The sequence below is a fragment of the Porites lutea genome, chromosome 11 (assembly GCF_958299795.1).
Source record: "Porites lutea chromosome 11, jaPorLute2.1, whole genome shotgun sequence".
Lineage (NCBI taxonomy): Eukaryota > Metazoa > Cnidaria > Anthozoa > Scleractinia > Poritidae > Porites > Porites lutea.
In genome coordinates, this window is record NC_133211.1 from 21,780,592 (window position 1) to 21,793,073 (window position 12,482).

Sequence of the window (12,482 nt, forward strand, 5' to 3'; positions counted from 1 at the left end):
ATTTACGTGCACATTAAAATTACGTGGCAGTGGAAACCCACGCTAAGAAGTGTTCCCATGGAAACAACACGGTGTCATGACACGTGCTACTGATGGGCACGTGCAATGAAACTGAAGTACAGCCTCATTCTTCTAGGCACAAGAGAAACTAATTAAAAAGTAGTCGTAATGAAAATGGCTCCATTTAATTATTTAGAAAAAATATTTGTCTAATTTAAGATTCCATTTACAACTTACAAAAAAGGACAACGAATAAGTGGCCAAAAATTAAAAATCGGCCATAAAATATATTTTTAAAGTTCACAAAAACCAGGACTATATATGCACTAAATTTCTTGAACGAGACTCTGTCCACACTAAGCCGTAAAAATTCGTAACCTTCTCGCACCGATTCAGTGTGTACATCAAAATCTTTTTTAAACTGCGTTAATTAAAATGCCTCAGTTTCGAAATTGCTTTACTGGGATGTATGACAAGTAACTAAAAAATTCACTTCCTTGCAATTCAAATTTTTAGAGGTAATTGCGGTGTTTTATTAACGAACATTTCACGCTTTTGAGTGCATGATGAGTAATGATGGCAACATGATTTATTTCAAATAACAAAACCATTCTACAAACTCATTTCGCAGGAAAATTAGAAGCAATGTTAGATTTTTGGACGTAAAGTCTAAAATGTGCATCCATTTAGGAAGAGCAAGTTTCTTCAAGTTCACATACAAACATTTTATTTTCCCACCATGCATGTTGCCGGGATGACACGGCATCATGCACTCAAAAGCTTAAAGTAGTCTTTGAAAGGAAAATCGTATTTAAATGGTTGTCTCTAAAAAAGGAGAAAAAAAGATAGAAGAAAAAAGGACTTCCAATATTTTTTAATAAGGTGCACTTTATCCAGCTGAAGTAAATTGCATGGGCATGCACAATATAAATAGTCTAAAATGTGGCCTTCAAAATCGTCAACACGCCTCTGCGCAGACTACCGGAACACAAGGAATTGCGATGTCCCAGTGTAACTCTGGGCAAGTCTTTTGCCATCGGGTGTGGGATCAGAAAAAGCCACAAGTTCCCTTGGTATAACGCATCCATAGAGGAAGTTCATTCTACAAAAATAACCAAAAGAAAGTTCAACACTGAGGAGTAAAGTTTGCTTTTAAAAAAACAACAACAACAAACAAACAAATAGTTTAACAGTTCGTTTACTTAAAGACGGGAGAGTTGTTGCGAAATTATCGAAAAATAAACACATTTTTCATTGAGAACTTCTTAATTTCAGATCGTTCGCAACCACACCTGTGTTGTTGTCTTGTCATGGTGCTGTTTTAAGTCCATGGATGAAATCCTAAAATGTGCATACTATACGCAGCACTTTTCTGCGTAGTCTTTTTATGCTTTGCGATGTGGCTATCGTTAAGTGAGAGCATAAAGATAAAGACAAGAACTTTCCTTTGTTCTTTTGAAATTGTCCATCACACAGTACCGTATGAGTTGTACTGGCTTTAGTTGTAAGGTGTGACCCTTTGGTCGGAAGGTTCAAAGCTGTACTTTATATTGTTCTGTAAGTTTAAAAGAGTATGGCCGGTCCTTTATGCTTTTAACTACTGATAGAACCCTTTATTTTGAGTCGAAGGTATTCTCAAGCGTCAGTTTCTATTCTCACCTAACGCAGTCCAGAAGTCGTGTAGCAACCTTCTTTCGTCTGTACCGACTGTGCACCCAGATTCTGCTAATCCCACACTGTGCAAGTGTGGGAGTTGTACTACAAAGGAACAAAATTTGATGGAACTGTTGATTAAAACGAATGCATACCGAAACTACTTCTGATGGACCGCAAACTAAATAAGTTTGGACTATGGAGGACTTAAACTAAACTAGACATAGACATAATTTATTTTAAAATATTTAAAATATTTTGCGTGCGTCAGGATTAGCCCAGTCGGTAGAGCGCTTGACTGCAGAGTGAAAGGTCAAGGGAGGTCGCGGGTTCGATTCCCGGGACCGGAAAAAATTACTCAGCTGAACTCAGGATTTTAAAATAACTGAGAATTGAAGGTACTGCCCTAACAGCTAGACCTTCGCGTGGTACGGATGACCACGTAAAATGGCGGTCCCGTCTCCAGTAGGACACGTCAATATAGTGTCCCTAATTAGCACTTTCGTGCTAAATACATTGACACTCAAGTAAAGTGCTTTTTTTTGGCCGTTTTATACAGGTTCTAAGGTAATAATTTGTTTTGTGAAAGTTTCACTTTACCTGCAACACCAAGCCGCAATCTGTTTTTCAGGGGTTGATGATTCTCCAGGCGAAGGTAACACTGGGTATCCCTTAAGACAAAAAGTGTCAGATGTTGGATGCTATTGCCATTATCATTAATGTGTTGAATGCAGTTTTCTCTAAAAAAATTATGATTAAAAATCTTCTTTTTTCCCGCTAAATGGCAGTAACTTTGTTTGGTTGAAAGTAAATCTTCAATCAAACAAACTGAAAGCATTGTTGTTGAATTTATAAACAACAGTGTGGAATAAGTAAAACCACCTCAAGGTCAAAGCCAAGTGTCTGTTTTACAGGGAAATCCGTTGGTACCAAGACAGGAGTCAGCTAGTAGAGTTAACCTACCTGATCTATTTGAACTGCCACCGTACAGCCAACAACCTTTTTTGCAGTAATGAAAAGGAATGTCTGAAAAGGAAAGAGAAGTTGTTAAAAAGAGTACAGGTAGCAAGTTTGCGATACTCCAGTTGTTTCAACCATCTGGGCTTTTAATAAACGTCTTTTACCGAGAGCGATTGTCCAAACTCTTTACAAAGATGTTTGTAATTCGTCAATTATTTAGAAACGAGAATTTAAACTGTTAACGTTCGCAAAGAATTCTGGGACTGTAACTGGGGACAGAGAAAAAAAATGGCCAGCAGCGTACTGCCGTGTCTCCAGTAACGATCCCAGATTTCTTTGAGTAAGTTAACTCAGACCAGTTTCCGTGTCGTTTCCAAAGTGGCAAATTGGCTTCAACTCTCCCCACCCTGCTGAAAATTTCTTTCACTCTTCCTTTATGTGCAAATGTATAAAATAAAGTTTCAGGTGTTTCTTGGTGTTGTGGTCTTGGTGTTCAGTGTTGTCTTGTTTTGTAGTGTGGGTATTTTTCAGTGTCTTTTTAAACTTTTCTAATACGTCATTTGGTGATTGTGCCCTTCTAAAACACCAAGAAACTCCTGATGTCTGCTACATTCCCATGTAATGATAAATAACAGTGAATTGCTCATAAATTTCGGGCCATGATTTCCAAACTACTAACCTTTGCTTCAGACTGAATGTAAGGTACATCAGCAACAAAGCCCAATTCACTATCAACAACTTTCCGTATTTCCTCAACCTTAAAATACATTTAAAAGTCAACTTCAAATTAGCTGTATAGCAGACTACATTTTCTATAAAAAGGAAACTTGGTGGTACTCACATAAAAATGAGGGGTTGCTCTTGCACTTCGATCTCCATAATCGTATGAAATAATAGGGGGCTGTGAACAGTCTACTTGAAGGGGTATTTTTGAAGTTCGCCGGTGATCATCCTCTGCCATTTTCATAGCGGATTACTACCCCCTCCTTCCAACCCAACTCATTGGGTAAGAATTGGGCCTGGAAGGCGGTTTGATGCCCATTGTGTTTGAAGTCAAGATTTTAATAGTTTTTATAGAAATGCTATTAATCAATTGGAATTGGTTAACAAAGCCAAATGGATTGGCCTGTGAGCTGGGGCCAGCAATACCAATACAAATGGTGTATTTTACTTTTGGATTTTACCTGTGGCTCACAGATGAAGTTATGCGGACTTTAAAGAAGTGGGCTTGCAGTGTTACTGGCAAGCATTGATGTCTTGATGTTTATATACTGGTAGTACCTTTTTAAGATGAAGAGGATGATCATCTGGTCCCACCATAATCACTCGTCCATCCTGATACTCTTTGATAAGACTCTCATTCTTCCAGCCCTTAACAAACACCCAGACACAATGATCAGCATGATAACCACAGGTAAAACATATTTAATGAGAGTTTGTATATTTAGCAATTATTGAATGAGTCTGAGTAGGATATGATGAATTATGCAGATCGAGGAGGGTGTTGGATAACACCCTCCAAGATCTCCAAAATTCCTCATATCCTATGAAAGCTGAATTCAATAATTGCATTATTATTCATTGAAATAATTCCAAGTTTAAAAACAAGCTAAAACATGCTTACTGCTGTCAATGTTAAGTTCATATCGATAGTGCATCTTTATTGGGAAGTTTAGGAGAGAAAGGGCTGTTCAGGTCTGCTAATAAACTTCAACTAGTAGATGTCATCCGTCGAGTTGTATTCTTGCTGTTCTTGCTATGTTTTTAGACAATAGTTCGCCGTGAAATGAGTAAAATGTTCCGCCATTACTCACTTCGAAAACAACTCAAACTCGTCCCCAGGTCTTTTCGGTTAATGGTTCAATAATCTGTAACTTTGCTGCACTTTTGAAAGATCAACGGTTTTGAGCTGCATGTGAGTAACATTATCGGTTCAATATGGCAAAATTCTTCCAAATTTGGTCAACAGTAGCTGGTTATGATGAATTATGCATGTGATTTTAGCCAATCAGAAACAGAGAAATATTTTGAATGAATAATGTGATGTTTATATTGAATATTCAGAACTAAAATAATAATCTGGCTCACACTGATTATGTTCGTTTTACTGCAATGGGAGATTGAGGAACAAAATTCATTAATACTCAGGTACTTTATATGAAAACTTTAAATGTTGTCCTACTCTCACTCTCTTAGCTTCTCTGTTTTAATAATATTATTACTCATGTTTAAGGCCAAAAGCGAACACTTTGGATCCAAAATTTAACTTCCACTGCATAAATAGCTCAAAACTACATGTTTTACATTGTACATGCATTATCCGGAGGTTTTAAGAATTAAGGAATCAAGGTCAATTTTTGTTTAAACACTAATAAGAAGAACTAAAAAGAGAAAAACTAAAAGGGGTCTTTCTTTTTGAAACTACGAAAACTAAGACCCCTAAATTTACCATTAAATTTGACCTACAGTGTAAAAGTTAGTGGAAAGGATCAGACAGAAGACAATTTGACAGATTAAACCTACTTTGGTTACAATTTGACTTCAAACTTCGACAGATTCGATTTTAGGGGGTCCTAGTTTTCGTTATCTTGAAATTAACTAAGACAGGCCTTAGGTCTAAGTTTTTGGAGGGTCTTAGTTTTCGCAACACCTGTTTGAAAAATCATGATTCTATAAGGTGTACTGTAGTTTCTCTTAGCAGTCCAAAAGTGCGGACTTCCAAGAGGTAGAGTTATGGAAAATTGATCAGGTTGTTTAACAGTACTTACTGAAAACCTCAGCCCACTGACAAATCTCTTGTGATGCCTGATATGTTCCGCTTCATCATCTGGCTGGGCTTTAGTATAAACCATTCCACAGGTGGGACAGGTTACATGTCCAAAGTCCTTCTGACCCAAATCCTTGTAAAAACAAATGTATAACCAGTTTATATCTTGCATTTAATGGAGACAATTGTACAAATTCAGTATAATTTACTCAACGACAATAAATCACTACCAACTTTTAATATCAGATGGGCTTTCATTGAGAGGTCTTATAACAACTTGTTGTAAAGGCTGGTTTACACTAGCGATAGAGTTGGAGTCAGAATCGTAAGTGGAGTCGTAAGAGCACTTATGACCTTGTGAAAATCAAAAATCGGAGTCGTATGAGGAGTCATAAGCTCAACGGAATCAGATCCAGAAGAATCAGAACATTTCCATTTTCTTCTGAGTCCGCTTATGACTCTGTCGCTTCATTCCGCTTATGATCTAGTGAAAACCAGATTGTCGGAGTTGGAAGAAGAAGCGGAAGGACAACCAATCACAATCCATATTTCTACGCTTTGTGACTGGTTTAGTTCTTCTGCTTCAGCTTGCGACTCTGAAAACCTAGTTTTCATTTGATGGCAAACAACGGAGTCATAAGTGGAATCAGAATGCTGTTTTCACTAGATAGCAAAGTTCTACGCTTCTGATTAGGACTCCGACTCTGACTCCCTCACGTGACCAGAAGTGACCTGGCCTTTGATTTAGCAGGGTAGCTTATATAGTTAGAGTTGTGTAGGAAAATATCATATGTAGTCTAAAACATACCAAGTACATTTGCTCTTGTCTCTTCCCAACTTTACTTCTTCTAGATGGAGATATCCTGTTATAACAAACATATATACAAAATTATTATCTACTGTAGAGCTACCCCTCCCTCACTATGGAATCAATAAGCAAATCATTAATACATGTGCTGTATTTATCCAAAGAAAGCAAAACCAGAGGAAGAAATAAAAGTTCTGGACATTATTTATTATATTTGAGTAAACTAAAACATAAAAACAACACTTGAGTAATTGTCAAGCATGATGACAATGACTAATAATAAGACAGACTGCAGAGAAGCACAGGAGCAAGAAGCCCCTTTGCAGTAAAGCATGAGTTGGGCACTCTGTTGCATACCGTAACTGGGGTATTTCCTAGTGTTGCAGAAACCAATGTTGGTTTGCTTTTGTGCTGTGATGTGGATATTGTTTGGTGTCTTTTCAATCTTTTGTATTTACATCATTTGGTGATTATATGCGTCCGCAACACCAAAAAACTACCTTTAATTTCTGTTAAATTTAGGACCAAAAACCGATAAAATTAAGAAATCGCTCAATACATATAAATTTTTGATCATGCATAGATGTTCATACGAAGTTGAACATTGAAAACTACTCTCCAAAAAGGAAATTTGCTAAAAATAAGGATGAAATATCTTACATCTCAAGCACTTTCAAGATGAAACATAAAATTCAAGAGCTTTTCAAGGATGTAGTATCATTGAAGGATTTTATATGATGGCGGCTGAAATTCAAGAACTTTTCGAGTCTGTACAAACCATATGTCCCAAACAAAGATAATTTTATGTTGAGTTCTATTTGTACTTATAAACATACTAACCTGGTTTTAACTTCTGGAGAGTTCTCTATAGAGGACATTCCTGAGGATGAGACACTTCTTGTTATGAGCTTTGTTCTACACTTGGGTCCTGTCATGCTTTTGAAGTATTTCGTGATTGGTGCTTGGTGTTCTGGAGAACTTTTTGTTGAGCTTGAATCTGCTTCTTTTTCTGAGAGTTTTAGTGTAAAATCACTCTCACTGGTGTCTGGTGATGGCAGTGAAATTGAAAAACTTGACTGGGAATTGTCAGCAACATCACAAGATATGGGAGGTTCCTCTGTCAATCTATTTACATTATTGCATGCAGAAAATGGGTTCAACTTTGTTACACCATTTATAACGCTCTCTCTGCTGAATTTCTGACAGGCAAACTCTTCAGTATTTTGTGTATCAGTGTCTAATGAATTAGAGAAGAAGTATTCATTGCCATTCTTTCTCAGAAACAAACCATCTATTACAGAACCAGGACCACTGTAAAGGCTTACTTCTGAGCCAATGGATTCAACCTCACTTGCATTTGAAGAGGCAACATTGGCCATTGTTGGGCTTGAATCACTATTCGTTGCTCCAACTGAAGTATTGTTACTTTGTTCAAATGCACCACAAGACGAGAACCTCTTTTCCTTAGTAACATTGCTTTCAAATCCATTAATTTCTGACTTGCATAACTTTGTTTCATCCTTTCTTTCAACATGATTTTCCGCCTTACTGACATTTGTTGTACTATCTACAAATGCACTAAAAGTTTGTTTTCCAGTTGCAACCGATCTTTGTTTTGCTTCCGAGAATTCACTTTGTCTCGCCATGTTTGAAGTCCTCTGCTTTTTTCTCACCTCAGATGAGTTTCCCTGTTTCTTATTTTTCCTTTTCACACCCAAAGAATGTTTACTTAAAGACTTGCTATGTTCTTCCTTTAATAGTTTTTGACTACTTGGAGAAAATAATCTTATCCTTGGTGACATGTTTTGTTTCTTTGACCCATAAAAGTTACCTGGACTAAAGCCATTAGAAGGTGACCTCACTTCATCTTCAATTATGCTTGCATCTGCTAAGCAAACTGCATCACCATTATGGCTTTGATTCCCTATTCCACTTGAGCCCATCTGGTCAGCATTTCCAGTGGATTGCACATCAACTTCTGAACTAGTTTCTTTTGCTTTAAAATTACAATCAATATCAGTTATCAGATCACAAGGAGTCAACATGATGCAAACCTTCTGGGACATCACACTTTGTCTGTAAAATAACAATAGTCACAGGAGCAGCTTGATTATTACCATGATTATACATTGTTTATACATCTGTTTTCTTATTGGCAAAGAGCCTTTGGAAATCACCACAACCTGGACTACCCCCATGAACTACCCATATGGACTACCCTAAAATGGACTACACCAGTGAAGTTAAGAGATTAGGGTTAGAAAACCAAGTGGATCAAGTTTCAGGTCAGTTTTCCCAGTATAATGACCTTAAATGGAAGCTGATGCACCCAGTTTCAACACCCTAATCAATAAACTTCAGTGGCCACACAAGACTTAATAAACGTATTTTGTAATGCATGAGTCAATTCCAGCAAGACGGGGTTGTAAAGGCATGTTCTCGATTTTATGCTTGCAGTTCTTCATTGCTTATCAATCCAGAATTACATAGCGAAACTTGGGAGCTATCGACGTGAATCAACGTTTTTTGGTTAGTGAATCAAGTGATTTCTGTCGATATTACTTGAAGAACATCCTTTCATATTTATAACCTATTCATAACATATAACTTAACAGTGCTCTATTAATTTTAATGTTAATAATTTTATATCAGTACTAAAACCATAAACTGGTGCATGTCGTCACGGCATGAAGTCTTAATTAGAATCCTATCGCCATTACAAAGGAAGACTTTGTTGAATGTGCAATCAATGAAAAATGTTGCAGTGTTGACGGAGGACGGGGCATTTGCCCTCTTTTTTCGTCCCCAACCTGGGAGATTTGACAGCTCAAGAGTTCCCACCCGCCGGAATTTGCCATCTAAGGCAAAAAAAAGAATGACATCTTAGAGATCTCCATGGAAAACATGAAAAAATGGACAAATAATATCATTGTATACAGAAAATACCTAATATTGATAACTTTTAGCTCAAAAATTGAATCACTCCATGCAGTTTTTCAAGATTTACGTGTCATGCACGACAGAGCAAAGTTGGCTAACATTAGCAGAATGTTTACAGGGCAGGTAGGGTTCCCCACTTATTAGGATAATCCTAGCACTCAATTGGCGTTACCCTAGCGCCAGAGTAACCATACCTGCCGTATCACATAAAAGAGAGGAAATGTGCGAGTGCTTTGGCAAACCCTCTGGCAAGGGCAACTGCCATCCCTTCTTGAAAACAGACCCTTATCTGCGATCCTCAAATTGGCAAGGTTGAACGACCTAACCAGTTGAACAAAATCAAAATTGCTGAATAAAACTACGTTAGTCACCCCTTGAAATTTAAGAAATTTGAAGTTTTATGTATTCGGAGCCTTATTGAATAAGCCTTATTCCGAAAAGTAAACCAATCATAACCTTAACCTTCGTATGAGCTTACGCCGAAAATATTTTAATACCCGTACGTATTAAGCTTAAAGTAAGGCGCGCTTATTTTAGTTCGAACGATACAAAGGGCACAGTAATTAAAGTTGTCAGCATATTTTACCTTTCAGATTCAGTTACTCGCTTCACAGTTGACTCAATAGCCGTGGATCCCCCAGAAGACGAAGAAACTTTTCCTTTTGCCATCGTATCATCATTCGAAAACAGGAAATAGAAATGATCCACTTCTTTAGAGCGAAGATAAAACTCGAAGATAAAAGTCTTCCAATTAACAGGACCAAAAAAGCAGAGATGAAGGAAGTAAATGACTTTGCGTCTTCATTGTTCACTACACTGTACTAGTAATGTCCAAAAATGTCTCTGAAGGAAAAACAATTAACGCCAAGGTCGAATCGTGGATAAACCTTTCCACTCGTCCGCCATTTTGTCTCTCTTCGAACATTGCATCGAGTTTCGCGCGCAACTAAGCTTTCAATGCACCCTGGGATATCAAACGAGCCATTTGGTGGCGGAGGCGGGGGGGGTGGGGGGTGTGGGGATAAGATCAATAAGATGAATAAGATCAATGGTATCGGCGCGGGAAGTTGAATTATCGAAAAATTTCAAAAATACCGAGCGTTTGAGAAATCGGGGGCGCAATCCATTCAAACAAAATTTCCGGAAATTTCGGTCCAAAACTCAATGGATCGGTTCGGTCCAACCGGAAACGTTTCGAAAAAACTGGTCCACCTTTTGAGGTGGACCACGGTGCTTACCATTTGACAGAAAATTTCGGAAATTCCGGATGGAAGGTAAATGGTAAGGTCACTTTTTGGAAACTGCGGAAATTCCAACCGAAAATTAAGGAGTAAGCTTTGCTTTGAGGTAGTCCTTTCATTCCGGTAGGTACAAACCAAACGGAATGTTGCTTACCATTTACCAATTTCTCGGTTCCTTCTCGGTTCCACACTCACGCTACACAAATCGCCCTTTTTTTGGATTCAAACCGTAACGGATGTGGCATTTCTACGCTAAACCGATAAATCGCTTACCATTATGCTTTCAACACCCAAAACGGTTTTTTCTGTCAAATGGTAAGCACCCCCCTTTTCCCGGTCGGACCAGTCGGAATTTTGGTTGAATGGATAGCGCCCCGGGATTCTACTGCATAATTATTGCATATGTGCTGAATAATGAAATGAAATTGGTGACAAATCTTCAGAGATACTTAAACTAAAAATAAATAATACTAAAAATGTATAATCTGTTCATGTTGTCCTTCAGCAGCAAAATTAAAAAATATAAAAACTGCTCCAGTGAGGCCTTAAACTGCTGTTTAAAAAGACTAACATCCAAAATCCAAGCTTTCGCCGATCAACGGTACCATCAGGGATGAGAAAATATTCCGCGCGCGCTAATATATATGCAAAGAAGGTGTGGGTTGAAATGTGTAGAAAATGTGACGTACGTATCTATGAAAACTATAGAAATAAACTGTGAATGGAATACAACACTCTAATGATGGAATGTCTCTAGACAAAGGACATCGAAGAGCGCTTAAGATAGACTACGAGTAGTCCCCCATTTTTCCTTACGGATAGTAGAGCGAGCAAAACTTGAGCACTCGTGAAAATCACCCCACGCGAGAAAAGGCGTCACGCGGCGGGGAGAGAGTGTCGCCTTTTCTCGCGTGGGGTGATTTTCACGCGTGCTCGCGTTTTGCTCGCTCTACTATCCCTGAGGAAAAATGGGGGACTACTCGTAGTCTACGCTTAAGAATGGTCTCTAGAGTACTAAAATAGAAGGTCTGCGAATTTACTACATTCCTCCCGGAAATTGAGTGTAGGCTTGCACTTCCTAATGTAAAATGCTTCATGAAGGCGTAGATTAGCGGGGTCGTTTTCGCTCGTAATAATCTTGACCTCAATGCATTTACAGTCTTTGTTCTGACAGGAATAGATATGTTTTTTCACAGAGGAGTTTTCATTATTGAGATACATTGTATTCTTTTACGAGGTCATGAATGAAGTGTGTTGTGCTACCGATGTATTGCTGATCGTAGCTGTTACACGTGAGCTAGTACACTGCATTTCTTCGTAAACACAATCCGGTGTTAGAGATAGGGCATTTGTCTCTAGTGTATTTGCGCTCCGTGAAGGAGTGCGATAGGGCTTGCGTGAGAGTGTAGGATTTGTGGGCAATGCGTATCGGGATGTCTTCTTTTCTAAAAATGTGATTGATCCTGTGATTTAGTCGTTCAGAAATGTACGGGATCTTAAGGTATGACCCTTCTGTGTTGTTGGCAGGTTGAGGGTTTCGTTGGGGGTTCTGTGGGCGTTTTGTCTGCTCTATACTGTTCTCTGGATAACCGTTAAAGCCAAGGATGTCATCGAATGTGGTAAGGTGTTGTGTCGCAGATAGTGTGAGGAGCATCTGTCCTCGATGCGTTTTCGTTCGTTGCGAATGAAGTTGAGTTTGGATTTGGTGGGGACAGCTGATTGATGGTGGACAGATAGTGGTTTCTTGCCGACTTTTTGTAGAATTCAAAAGAGCTGCTGCCATCCTTGGATATGGTGACTTTGAAATCGAGTAATGACAATGACAGCCCACTCGGTGATGTTTCTGATTGTCTTATTTCAAATTTCAAATTAGGGTGTACTTCGTTTATTATATGGTGGAAGTGGTCTGTTGGAAAAACAACAAACTGACTGTACAATCTACGTCATAGCTAGTCTACGTACAGAGCTTGTGTGCTGAGCACCTTCTTGTACGGCAGCGAGTCCTAAACTCTTCGTGCTCACCACGAACGCAAACTCAACACATTTTAAATGCTCTGCCTCAGACGCCTCCTAAACATCAAGTGGCAGGAGGTGACCAACAGTTGCAACGACG

The 12,482-nt window shown here is 38.5% G+C and overlaps 1 protein-coding gene across 2 annotated transcripts; it reads right to left on the reverse strand.

The window, feature by feature from the left end:
* Positions 1-739: 739 nt before the first annotated feature.
* Positions 740-10,052, reverse strand: LOC140951742 (uncharacterized). 2 transcript variants are annotated; one of them, XM_073401067.1, is made up of 10 exons: positions 9,715-10,052; positions 7,029-8,264; positions 6,189-6,243; positions 5,382-5,513; positions 3,895-3,984; positions 3,293-3,370; positions 2,617-2,679; positions 2,254-2,324; positions 1,660-1,758; positions 740-1,102 (listed from the first exon to the last, which is right to left on the reverse strand). In XM_073401067.1, the coding sequence occupies exons 1-10, from the start codon at positions 9,795-9,797 to the stop codon at positions 979-981; spliced, it is 2,031 nt and encodes a 676-aa protein (XP_073257168.1). In that variant the 5' UTR covers positions 9,798-10,052; the 3' UTR covers positions 740-978. The 2 variants fall into 2 exon arrangements, with proteins under 2 accessions (XP_073257168.1, XP_073257169.1); XM_073401068.1 differs by having other exon boundaries at positions 741-1,102; positions 7,029-8,184; positions 9,715-9,825.
* Between the last annotated feature and the right edge of the window lie 2,430 nt (positions 10,053-12,482).

Coding starts and splice junctions, on each gene's coding strand:
- LOC140951742 (XM_073401067.1), bottom strand. CDS start 9,797: ATGGCAAAAGGAAAAGTTTCTTCGTCTTCTGGGGGATCCACGGCTATT. Junction 2,680..3,292: donor ACATTCAGTCTGAAGCAAAG/GTTAGTAGTTTG, acceptor TTTCCTTTTCAG/ACATTCCTTTTCATTACTGC. Junction 2,325..2,616: donor TGGCAGTTCAAATAGATCAG/GTAGGTTAACTC, acceptor TTTTGTCTTAAG/GGATACCCAGTGTTACCTTC.